Raw genomic sequence first — 11,833 nt, forward strand, 5'->3', positions numbered from 1 at the left:
TGTTGTAAGTTGCATTTCTCAGACTCCTAACCACTCCACTGATTTACAAATATATATATATTTTTTCTTTTTTGCTCTTACCAAGGACTGAAATTATGTATTATACCTCACCATTTTTGTTGGATTTATAATTTTATTTTCTGTCTGTGTCAGTTGCAGTCTGTGGAGATGGTCTCTGAAACCTCTAACCATGAGAAGATCATACAGGTGAGGGCCATTCAACTCCATGACTGTTGCCAGTAAATTGTTCATCCTTTTGATGTTGTTATTATTAGACCAGGACTTGTCTTATTATTCCATTTACATGTTAATTTACACATTCTTTTACCTGCATTTTTAGGGTTGTAAGACATCGATCCTAGATATTTTTTGTATCGCGAGCGGTACATTTATTACAAATGAGTGGGCATTTAGTGACTGTGTGAATTGTGTACATGTGTTTTAGGACCTGGAGAAAAAGAATGAGAGCCAACAGGAATCTCTAAAGAAGTTCCACCAGGAACAGAGGACGCTGCTTGACAAAGTTAATATGCTTCAGCAACAACTCAGCCAGGTGTTTCTTCAGTCTTTTCATAATTGGCCAATTTATTTGCAAGTCTGCGCCTTACACAGGTGTTTTCAGCATTGAAGCCAAAATACTCTTCTGTATTTATCTGAGCAGGCAGTTTTGTATTTATATTGCAGTTGCTTTGCAGACATCTTTTGTAATGCATGTTTTCTCTATCTCTCTTTCTTTCCTTTTTCAGGAAAAGTCAACAGTGGAGGACATTCACAAGGAGGTATGTGTTGCCCTGGAAGAGACTTTCTTCTGTCCTAGTGTCATTGTTGAATTGGATTGGGTTGGATTGCAAGCTCAATAAACCTCACAAGAGTCGGAAATGGGCTAATTTCCCAATTCCCATAGACTGGAGTGAGACCATAGACGTCTCTCTCTTGCTGCCACAATCTTTTGTGGTGTGACGGAACACTCTGGCGCCTCAGTTCAAGCGAAGTGGCAGTGCGGCGCGCACATGAACCGATCATCTCTTCCACTTAACTAGTTACAAGACGAAATAAACATGAATGAACATCAGAAGGTATATGTTGAAAGATACAGTATGACTTACTGAAATCCAAATCACGTCACATGTAATCCCTCAATTAGTTTCAACCGCGGAAAGCCATCAATAAAACAGCTCTTAAACAATGTCATATAACGTCACATTTACCTCAGAAAATTCGATGTTCAAAAACGTTAGTCAGCAAAAAAAAAATTACTTAAAGGAACACTCCACCGTTTTTTGAAATAGGGCTTATTCACCTTCTTTCCTACATTTAGATAGGTGGGCAAATGCATTTTTGTCTCAGTGCATGCATTGTTTTAGTTTGACAGGGTTGGCGCTAGCTTAGCTTAGCATAATGAATGGAATCCTTTGTTGCCAGCTAGCATGTCCTGAGTAAAAGTGATATAAAAAAAAAAACCCCCACCTAATTACTTCTTGTGGCCTGCGTATTCATAACAAGTACAAATAGCGATGCAGATTAACACTAGGCGATTTCCTATGCAGATTTTGACTTAGGACTATATTAGGGGGAAGCACAGGCAAAGCACTGCTACTTGGGCGCAGAGATATCACGCCCAAGTAGCAGTGCTTCGCCTGTGCTTCCCCCTAATATAGTCCTTAAAATATAAGTCAATATCTGCCTAGGAAATCGCCTAGTGTTAATCTGCATCACTATTTGTACTTGTTGTGAATACGCAGGCCACAAGAAGTAATTAGGTAGGTTTTTTTATATTTTTTTTATCACTTTTATTTAGGACATGCTAGCTGGCAACAAAGGATTCCATTCATTATGCTAAGCTAAGCTCACGCCGACCCTGTCAAACTAAAACAATGCATGCACTGAGACAAAAATGCATTTGCCCACCTATCTAAATGTGGGAAAGAAGGTGAATAAGCCCTATTTCAAAAAACGGTGGAGTGTTCCTTTAAGAGATGAGCATTTTGCCATATATATGCACAATATTGCACATTCGTTGTATTTTTACCTGTTCTTCAATTAATGTATGTTTGATTATGTTTTATGACAGCCAACATATAAATATTTATGTAAAAAAAATATTGTGCAAATGTTGTCTTTTCCCTTTATTTTCTTGTCAGAGTGCACCAGAATACTTTGTTTACATGTTAAAATCACAAAAAATAAATACAAATTCTCCTGGGGGAGAATGCCTCCTGACCACCCAACAACAATATAGTTCGTAACCATGTCACCTTTTTCACCTCTGAGTTTGCAGGGCTGATCATCCTATCAAAGTTTTAATGGTTTATTTGTTTGTTTTTTAAAGGTTGGGTGTGAGTTGCTGTTGAATATGCATGTGTATCTGTTTTGTACACCAGAGAGAGCAGCTGAAGCTTTTACTTTCTGCCAAAGAGAAGGAAGAAGGAGCCCGGGCCATAGAGACTGTGAGAGTCCAGCAGCGGAGCCATTTGGTCAGTGAAAATCTTTGCAAGAAGCTCATCAAGGGCTGCTGCTTGTCAACTCCAGATCCAGAACTCATGATTAAAGTGTTGAAATGATGAAAAAACCTGCATGTTTTTATTTTACAGGGAGATTACCCTGGTCAGTCCGTGATCAAAGGTGATTTTGTCTTTTAAAATCTGGGTTTTTAGGCTGTGATTAAGTACAGTATGACCTTGATGTTAGAGACATCAATATAAACTCTGCTGATGTTGAAATTATGTTAATTAACTAGTCTAAAATGTCATATTTCTACAGTACAGTACAGTCACATGTGTGTTTTCATTCTGGGTTCTTATTTTCTGCAGGAAAAGACAATGTACTTGTTCGACAGTCACACAGCTTGGACTCTGCTCAGGTGAATAAAAATTTCTTTAAATTCTTCTTAATCACCATAAATATAAAAAAAAATCTACTGATGCTAAAAACGAATTATATTTATATAAAATTATATATTAGCTATTTATATAACTAATATATCATTAACTTGGTGTAAACCACCTCCAAAACAAACAATTTTTTTTTTTTTTTTTTTTTTACTGAAACTACTGATATTAAAATTGCTGACCTTGTTCCAATATTCCAACCCTGGTCAATTGGTAATAAAATAATATGTGTGTATATCAAACATTGTCCATAAGTAAATATATACTTATAGAGATATTAAGAAAGAGGGTAACACTTTTATGCATGAAACATATATTCCATGGGCACTGTTAAGTAATTACTAATAAAATATTATAATTAATTGCTATAAAATAACAATCTGTAACATTCAGGTCTACAAAATGGTTACACAGTGAAAAACAGTTTAATGTTTTTACTCTGTATGTACTTGGGTTAATACCCAGGAACTAGTCAGTTCAGTGTACATACACAGACATTTATATGTCTGATTTCCCTCATGAAGTCCAACAACAACATCAGACTACAAGTGCAAATGCTTAAATGCAAAATCAAGAAATAATTCTAAAGGTTTGCTGAGCACGCACAAGGTTCCTAAGGTTTGGAATTTTACTTATGTTCACTAATGCAGCGAGCAGGCTGTCTATGTCAGCTGTGTTAAGCTTAGGAGAGGAAGTCAGATAAGTTGCTCTCTCTCATTTCATTTCGGAACCTCCATAGCCTTCAGCGTCAGACGGGTTTATGATTTATTAGCACTTTTCTCTGAAGGGATATAATATACCTGGTTTCAGCTTTTGGGCAGATGTGGTGGATGCAATTTTGTTGTCACATAGCACCAGAGACGACTTTACTCTCACCTACGTTAGAGGTCACTACACGTTTTAAAAATATGAAAATATTCACCTGCTAAAGTAGGATCAGATGTTTGACTTGGGAAGTGGCCTAGATAAAGTTTTCTTTGAAAGTTTTAACCCCTTGTTATGAACCCATGTGAGAAAAAAGATGGGAGCCATTCCATCTTCTGTTCCTCAACAGAATGCCGGCCATGTATTTTTACAGAGTAGATTTCTTTTCCCTAATTTCTTGTTCTTATAGTAATGAGGAGAAAGAAAGCTGTGAAAAATAAAAATTGTAGGCTCTTTCCAGTCTTTTCCCATTTAGCTTAGTTACTATCCATTCAGTCTTCTGTTTTTGTGCATAATAATTAATGCCCGCTTGTGTTTGAATTCAGATCTTGCAGTCTACAGGACCATCTCGATCTGTGGCTCGACCTTTGGAGCTGTCTCGGCCGGTGGCTGGTGATCCTGAGTCACCTCGGCAAGAGCTTGAATGTGTCCGCCGACAGCAAGAGGCTGCACAAGAGGAGGTCAGCCGACTCCAAAAGGCTCTAGCATGCAGGTCCCAGGAGTGTGAGGAGCTGACCAGGAAGTGTGAAGCCATCAAACGTGAGTCAGACCAGCAGGTACATGAGCTGGAGGAAGCCATGGGAGATGTGCAGAAGCGAATGATAGACTCTGAGGCAAAGGTGAAACAGCTTCAGGCTCATGTGGTGGCGGTAAAGGATCATCTCAATAACCAAGTTGTTGATGACCTCAAAGCACAGCTGAATGAGATGAAGGCAAAATATGAGGGAGCTTCTACCGAGGTTGGACGGGTCAGGAACCATTTGAAGCAGAGTGAGAAAGCATTGGAGGAGTATAAAAAAAGTGAAGGACTTCTGGCTGTGGAGGTTGAGAGGCTCACTGCAGAGCTGAGTGCAATGCAAGAGGACCATAAAGTCATGGAGGAGACGCTCTTAAACATGGAGGGTCAAGTGAAGACTTCAGAGGTCAGGTTGACGTCAATGGTTCCCGGAGAGAAGTTTGACAACATGAAGAACCTCCTCACCAATGCTGTGGATGAGAAGGAGCTACAGTTGGCTGAGTTAAGGGAAGATTATGACCGTGTGCTGGAGGAAGTGGCAGAGCTCCACCGTGTAATGGACGACCGACAAACTGTCCCCTTGCAAGAGCATGAGCGAGTCCGGGCTGCTCTGGAGGAGCAAAGCTCAACCCTGAAGAAGAAACTTGCTGATGTCACTGTAAAGTGTCAGTCATTAATATGTGAAGTGGAGGAGGGTGAAGATGAGAGAGAACTACTCAGAGAGGAGCTGCAGGAACTCGGCAACAATCTGAAGACCAAGTTTGTGACCTTAGAAAACCACGAGGAGGTGAAGAGGTCTATGGGACTCGCTGTGGAGGAGTTGAGGATTAGGTTAACAGAGGAGACGGAGAGGAGCAAGCATGCTGAGGAGCAGCTACAGAGGCTGCAGGAGGAGAAGACCTCTCTCTGTGAGAACATTACCAACCTGAAGAGCACGTACATCCCCTGTGAACGTTATGAGAGCGAGATAGCTGCACTCACAAAACGCAACACAGATCTGGAAGGAGATCTTAATAACCTTCAAGATCAGTACCAGGAGAAAGTCAATGAAATTGAAATTTTGGCAGCTGAAAAAGCAACACTGAAGCAGAACTTTGACATTGAGTTTGTCACAAAGAAGGAGTATGAGAGTGTGCAGATGGTGTTAGATGAGGCTTTGGAGAAAGCTAAGATTGAAATCGCAAAGTTGGAGGGTTATTGTAGAGTTCGGGATGAGGAGTTACAGAAGGTGAAAGAAGGAAATGCTAGGTTGAAAGAAGAGTTTGAGAATGTGCAGACCAAGTTAGCAAATGACTATATCAGCCTTGTGGAACATGAGATATTCAAAAGCACAATGAGCAAAGCGTTATCAGAAGCAGAGGGACGAGCTAGAGATGCCTACTCAAAGTACCAGTGTGCTCAAGAGAGCGCATCAAAACTACACGAGGAAATCGAAGCACAGAAGAAAGAGTTGGATACTATTCATGAGGCATTGCAGTTGAAGTTTGTGCCATTGACTGCTATGGAGGAAAAAGAGATGTATTTTAACAGCACTTTGAAGGACTTAGCAGATAAATTTGCTGAACTGCAGGGGATGTACAATGACGAAAAGACCAAAGGGGAAAGCCAAAGGCTAGAGAATGAAAAATTGAAAGAAGAGATGGCGCCTCTGCAGCAAAAACTTCAGATGGGGCTTGTGTCCCACGAGAAGTACAAAGAAGTGGAGGACCGCTGCAAGAGCCAGGGGGAGGAGCTGAGTCTAAAGTTGGTGGAGCTGGAGCAGCAATATAAAGAGGTTACGATCCAGAGAGCTGAACTAGAGGAGCAAAACGCCTTGTGCAACTCTGAGATCCAGAGTCTCCAGAAGAAACTGAACAGTGAGTATATCCATCTGGATCAGTTTGAGGCCATGCAGAGCTCTCTGAGTGGGAGCCTGCAGGAGGCGCAAAAGGAGTGCGAGGGCTTACAGGAAGCTCATAAACTAGAAGTCCAGCGTGTTCATGAACTAGAGAAACAACTCCAGAGTCAGAGCTGTGATGAGACCCAGTATAGCCAGGTTAAAGAGGCTCTTGAGCATGAGGTCAACAAGCTTCGCTTGGCACTGCAGGACGAGGAAGAAACCAGCGCACAGAGGGCTGAGGATGTAGCCACTCTGCAGACTGAGCTCCTCAGAGCCACACACGCTCTCGATGACGTCCGCAGCTATGAAGAACAGGTGACCGAGCTCAGAGCTGAAAAGCACAAGCTTGAGGAGAAGGTGTGTGAACTTGGCGACCGGCTTTCAGGACTGGATGAGCAATATGAGGATCTGTACAGGGAAACAACCCAGGCCAGGGAGGGTGAAAAGAGGGCAAGAGCTGAAACCGAGGCCCTGCAGATGAAAAGCGCCTCCATTGAGAAGGAGATCAGAGATCTGAAAGAGAGATATGAGGAATCGCTCCGCACCATTGGAGAACTACAGAAGAGGATTCAAGCGTCTTCAGAGCAGACTGAGCTTAAAGACAAAAGGGTGAGAAGGTTATACTCATTTGATATAAATGAAGTGTTTTTTCGATAAGTGCCTGATATTTTGTCTGATTATAAGCAAGGCGTTCTCTGTTTCAGATCACAGAACTGTTGGCAGATGTTGAAAGGCTGAAACAGGCTCTGAATGGCTTATCCCAGCTGGCTTATGCTGGCAACACTCCCAACAAGAGACAGACTCAACACATTGACACACTCCAAGCCCAGGTCAAGAGCCTCCAGCAGCAGCTGGCTGTGAGTAACTCTGTTCATATGCACATACCGATGGATTTGTTTGCCCTCAAATATTACATGCTATCACCTTGGACTGAAAAATACACCCACTTACTAACTGTCTTGCGTATATAATACAAATAATAATATAAATCATAATCATAATATTTAAAAAAAAAACTGGGAGTAATGGAATGGACTGAGGGACCGATTTCTTTCTCCCTCAGGTGATTTCAGCAGTAATTGAATTATATTATTATGAAGTCTTCCAAGATTTGGTGTTATACTGAAGTAAATGGTCTCCTTTTACATATAGCTAGGGTAGGCAATGCTTTGCATAAACACTTTTTGTTATACTTGTTGAAACTCTCTTCCTCTAACAAGGGGTCAACATATGCATTTCCATACCTCCACGCTCCCTGATCTCGCAGACATCACACGTCGACATCAGCGCGTTCCGTAAGGCTATGCAGAGTTATAGACAGACAGTCACTGAGCGCCGGAAAGAAACAGCATCCACCTTTTACAGTTCCCCATGAACCAAAACAACAAGCTTATGCCAAGTTTACGCCATGTCGTAATTACTGAACGTCCGAGGACGTATGCGTTTCTATTGCAACTCTATCAATGCCGAAATGAATCCGCAGCAGTCAGGTGGTACAAGTCAGCGCTCTTTAAGTTGTTTACAGACACATCTTAATTAGCCAACAGCAGCTTTTATACCCGAGTGGAGAAGCGAAGCATTTGAGTCACGCACAGACCACACACTATGCATCTCCGATGGAAGACAGGGACTTAAAGCGTAACTCTCGCCAAAATGCAACCTAGGGTCTTTTTGTTAATCTACCCGAGGCAAACTTTCGTTTAAAAGCATAATTAGAATGGAAACGCCACTTTTAAGTTTGACCTTATTTTCATATTCGGCCAAATTGAAATTGAAATGACCCATTACCTATTGTTTGTTGCTTTTTCTCTATTTTTCTCTATTATCTCTATTGAGTTGGCTATGGACCTAAATCATGTAATTGTTATTGCATTGGCTCTTAAATACAGGAAAAAAATACATTAACGAAAAATACATAAAAATTACGAAAAAAGGTTTCCGACCCCTGATGTAGGTTTAGATGAACCCAATGTGTTCCAGCCCCCCTCCTTTACTTTCATGTTATGTTTGTGTACATGTGTGTGTACAGCTCAGTTGCTTTGTAATTTTGTGTTACTGAGGGTGCATTGTGTTTACAAACATATTGACCATCTAACCTTGCAAGATCTTATTATATAATTCATGTAAAACACTGCCTGATATGCCCTGTCTTTTTCCATCTAAACAGGACGCTGAGAGGCAACACAGAGAAGTTGTTTCAATTTATCGAACTCATCTTCTCAGTGCAGCACAGGTAATTGTATATGAATGTGTGTTGAGTGTGAAGGTTTCTTTTGCAGTAGCATTTCCTCATATTTTGCTCCTATAACAGGCCATTCATACCTCTTAGGTATATTATAGCGCATGGTCTTCTGTGTACCACAGATGACATAGAGATCAACAGTACTATTATAGTAAGACATTATAAAAGTGTACAGGTCATAGCATGTAGTTGCATAGAAGTTTCTGGATGCAATTCTGAAGATGGATTTATCCTGACTGAACACCTGTGACTTGTTTTCTTTCAGGGTCACATGGATGAAGATGTCCAAGCTGCCTTACTGCAGATCATTCGAATGAGACAAGGTTTTGTGTGTTGAAGTCAACACACCGAGACCACACTGACTCCAATTCATCATTCACACAGTAACCTCCCATTCAGCTCAGTGCAGTTTTATACTGCTCTGGAGCATTTCACTCAGAAAGTCAAGTTTTGTAATGTTTGATATTTTCTGATTAGGTTCGGTGTTGTATGTTCTAACGGTATGAAATATAGTATCTGTATTATTGATTTGCCTAGTGACAGTACTAAATATAGCACTAGGGATAACTAAACTCATCAAAAAACACATAAATCATAAACATGAGAGGCAATGGATAATTATTTAATCATAATTAAGCATATTGGCTCAACTATGTATGTCATTGCTACATGCTATAGAGTCAAGAAGTACAGGATGTAGTGAAGATGTAAACTGCACATTCAGTGATTGAGTCTCATGTACCTCCTTATTTCATGTTGAAATAACCTAACTACAGTTTAAAGAAGAACATTCCCTCCCTCCACGATTTTAGCCTCGATCTAAGCTACGTGTGTGGTGTATTAATAAGGGACGCATCCCTTTAGAGAGATTTTAACATGCTGTTTCAGGCCAGCATTACTGTGTCCACTGTAATGGTTAAAGTAATGATCTGGTTAGGGGAAATATATCTTTCAACACTAGGGAAATTAGCTTTAAGGCTTTAGTGGAGTGGTGGGCACAGAGGCATTTCCTGGGCCGTCTGTGTTTTATGAAATGCCAGTGGCATAGTGGTTGAATATCCTGCAATCCTGCACAGTAATAATATTAAATGATCACATGTAAGCTTATGCTCATACAGTGTACAGTAACAGCACAGTACCACAGTAAAAATCATTGGTACACTTGTTTTGGAGGGTCCCAAAATTGTTATAGTCCAAAGACATCATGAAAGATCAGAGCACATTACTGCAGCTTCATCTTACACGTATCTTTTGCAGTTTTGACCGAGCATATGTCCATAAACTGGATCATTTGTTTCAAATGCGTGTGATGTATTTGAGTCAGTGAGTGTCTATTGGGTTGGGTGATATAGGATGGAGTAGGTCTTTAATAAAGTGTTTATGTAAAATTGCTTTGCTTCTGCAGTGACAACAGCAGACCACATCTCATGGATGATCCAATGAGCAAAGCATTTAACACTGAGGACTTTCATAACACTCCATCCTTCATGTTCCTGTATCCTGGCAGATATCGCCATCTAGTGGTGTGACTTGGCTGGCCAAGTTTGATGTGTGCTTTTGTTGTAGGAGAATGTGATGCATTTAGGAATTCTCCCTTTTGATGCTTTCCAAATCTGATATATCACCTTTTACATGGCTTTGTACTACTTTTGATTAATGAACACCATGTTTGTGGTAACTATTACAGAATTCAGCAGGACTGGAATGGAAAGGCACAATAATCTGCTCAGGTTTCAGAACATGACTGTAGACTGACACACTTTATACTTTGTGCATCTGTTTTTTTCCCTTCTAAACTGTCATTTTTAAGTCAAATTATCCTTTGAGTTTCCAATCAGATATTCTAAAATGAATTAGAGTTCCCAATCATGGCTTTTCAGTATTCATTTGATTTATTTTAAAAACACCACTGTAGTGCCGTTTGGTTTGATTGGAATTAACTGATGCTGTTGGTTCTCTTTGTCGGGAATGACTAATTGTAATGGTTTCATTATTTATTAGTATTACATTCTAACTGCTCTTATGATTATCAGTTAGTCTGTGCATTTCCTTCATGGACATTTTCTCTCCTTTTTTTCCCTTTTTGTTTTGCAGAATTTTGAGTCTAACGTCAATAAAAGTGCCTCTTTTAGACTAAACTGTCTCTGTGCAAATGAAAAAGATTAATCCAAGCAGTCTCGTAGTGTCATGAGGTGAACCTTGCCTTTGGCAGGCCTTTCCAGCCCCGCTCGCTCTCCTTGAAGTGAACGCACATGTTGTTACTTTAAATCCAATCAGATCAAGATTGAGAGTTTTTTTCCTCATGTGGTTTGCATTGATTTGTACCTTAGTGTTTAACTTGCCTTTAAAATGAGATTTACAAAGACAAAGAAAATACTACTTTTTTTTTTTTTTTTATAAAGGTCATAGTTTTTCTTAATAAATTAAGGTCAGAGTAAACATTTTATCACTCTAACATAATCAATTTTTTTTTTCCTCTCTTAGTTTCTACAATGTGCCTGTCATTTTATGTAGTCTCAGTCACTTATGTAACAATGTCATTTTCTAAAGCTCTAAACTCATCCCACACCTAATTAATTTCACATTTTTGTATATTTGATTGCTTAAATGACTCTCCCCCTTCCTTAGCAGTGTATAGTTTTTATGAGTCTGTTATTTGTGGCCTGCCCTGCATAAGCTGTTCTCAGCAATTATGGCAAATACAATTCAATCTGTTCGGAGCTTTCCCTTTAATCTCATTTCCAGGACCATAAGCAGAACCAGACATCCTCCCATCACTCCTCTCTCTTTCCCTTTCTCTCTACCATTAATCATGTCCATAAGGATCACAGTGTAACCCTGTCGTTTAGCTGGCCCCCTGGTAGGTGGTGGTGGTGGGGTGGGGGGTTGCTTTAATGTGGTTAGTTGTTCACTTGGTAGTCTCTGTGTCGTGATTCAAGCTTGCTTTTACTGCAGAGCCCTCCACTTGTCATGAATGATTTTCTCCTTTTTTATCTTTCTTGCACGTCTTTTCTGTCCTTTTTCTTTTTCTTTTTGATATGTGGATCTGAAGTTTTTTTTTTTTTTTTTTTTTTTTTTTTACCTTCCCTTTTAATAGTTTAACAAATGCAGATGTGCACAACATCCCGTTTTGGTCTCTCACCCTGGGTCTCCTAGGTTGTGCTGGCTGTGCTTTCTGTATTAGTACCTTTTAAAAGAATGTCATGGAAAAAAAACCCCATCTTTTCTCATTAGCCACCCTGGATCGGTCACCTCCGCTCACCCCTTTAATGTTTTTGCAGAGGTCCCTGCACTTTGTTGCCTCAATAAAGTTCATTTATAGGATAACAGGGCTCTGGAGGACACATGGGGCTGATTTCGACTAGATGGATTCAACATGTCTC

The 11,833-nt window shown here is 40.1% G+C and overlaps 1 protein-coding gene across 2 annotated transcripts in view; it reads left to right on the forward strand.

Annotated features, from left to right (window-relative positions):
- The window catches only part of uacab (uveal autoantigen with coiled-coil domains and ankyrin repeats b), a 48,785-nt gene extending 38,197 nt beyond the window's left edge, over nucleotides 1–10,588 (forward strand). For both annotated transcript variants that reach the window (XM_082162233.1, XM_082162234.1), the window contains exons 10-19: nucleotides 154–207; nucleotides 446–553; nucleotides 747–779; nucleotides 2,382–2,474; nucleotides 2,592–2,622; nucleotides 2,811–2,860; nucleotides 4,139–6,817; nucleotides 6,913–7,065; nucleotides 8,376–8,441; nucleotides 8,716–10,588. In XM_082162233.1, coding sequence (XP_082018359.1) covers nucleotides 154–207; nucleotides 446–553; nucleotides 747–779; nucleotides 2,382–2,474; nucleotides 2,592–2,622; nucleotides 2,811–2,860; nucleotides 4,139–6,817; nucleotides 6,913–7,065; nucleotides 8,376–8,441; nucleotides 8,716–8,787 — 3,339 coding nt within the window. In that variant the 3' untranslated portion in view covers nucleotides 8,788–10,588. The remainder of the gene's footprint in view (nucleotides 1–153; nucleotides 208–445; nucleotides 554–746; nucleotides 780–2,381; nucleotides 2,475–2,591; nucleotides 2,623–2,810; nucleotides 2,861–4,138; nucleotides 6,818–6,912; nucleotides 7,066–8,375; nucleotides 8,442–8,715) is intronic.
- The last annotated feature ends 1,245 nt before the right edge of the window (nucleotides 10,589–11,833 follow it).

Source organism: Leuciscus leuciscus (assembly GCF_965113295.1).
Source record: "Leuciscus leuciscus genome assembly, chromosome: 2".
NCBI classification, from domain to species: Eukaryota; Metazoa; Chordata; class Actinopteri; order Cypriniformes; family Leuciscidae; genus Leuciscus; species Leuciscus leuciscus.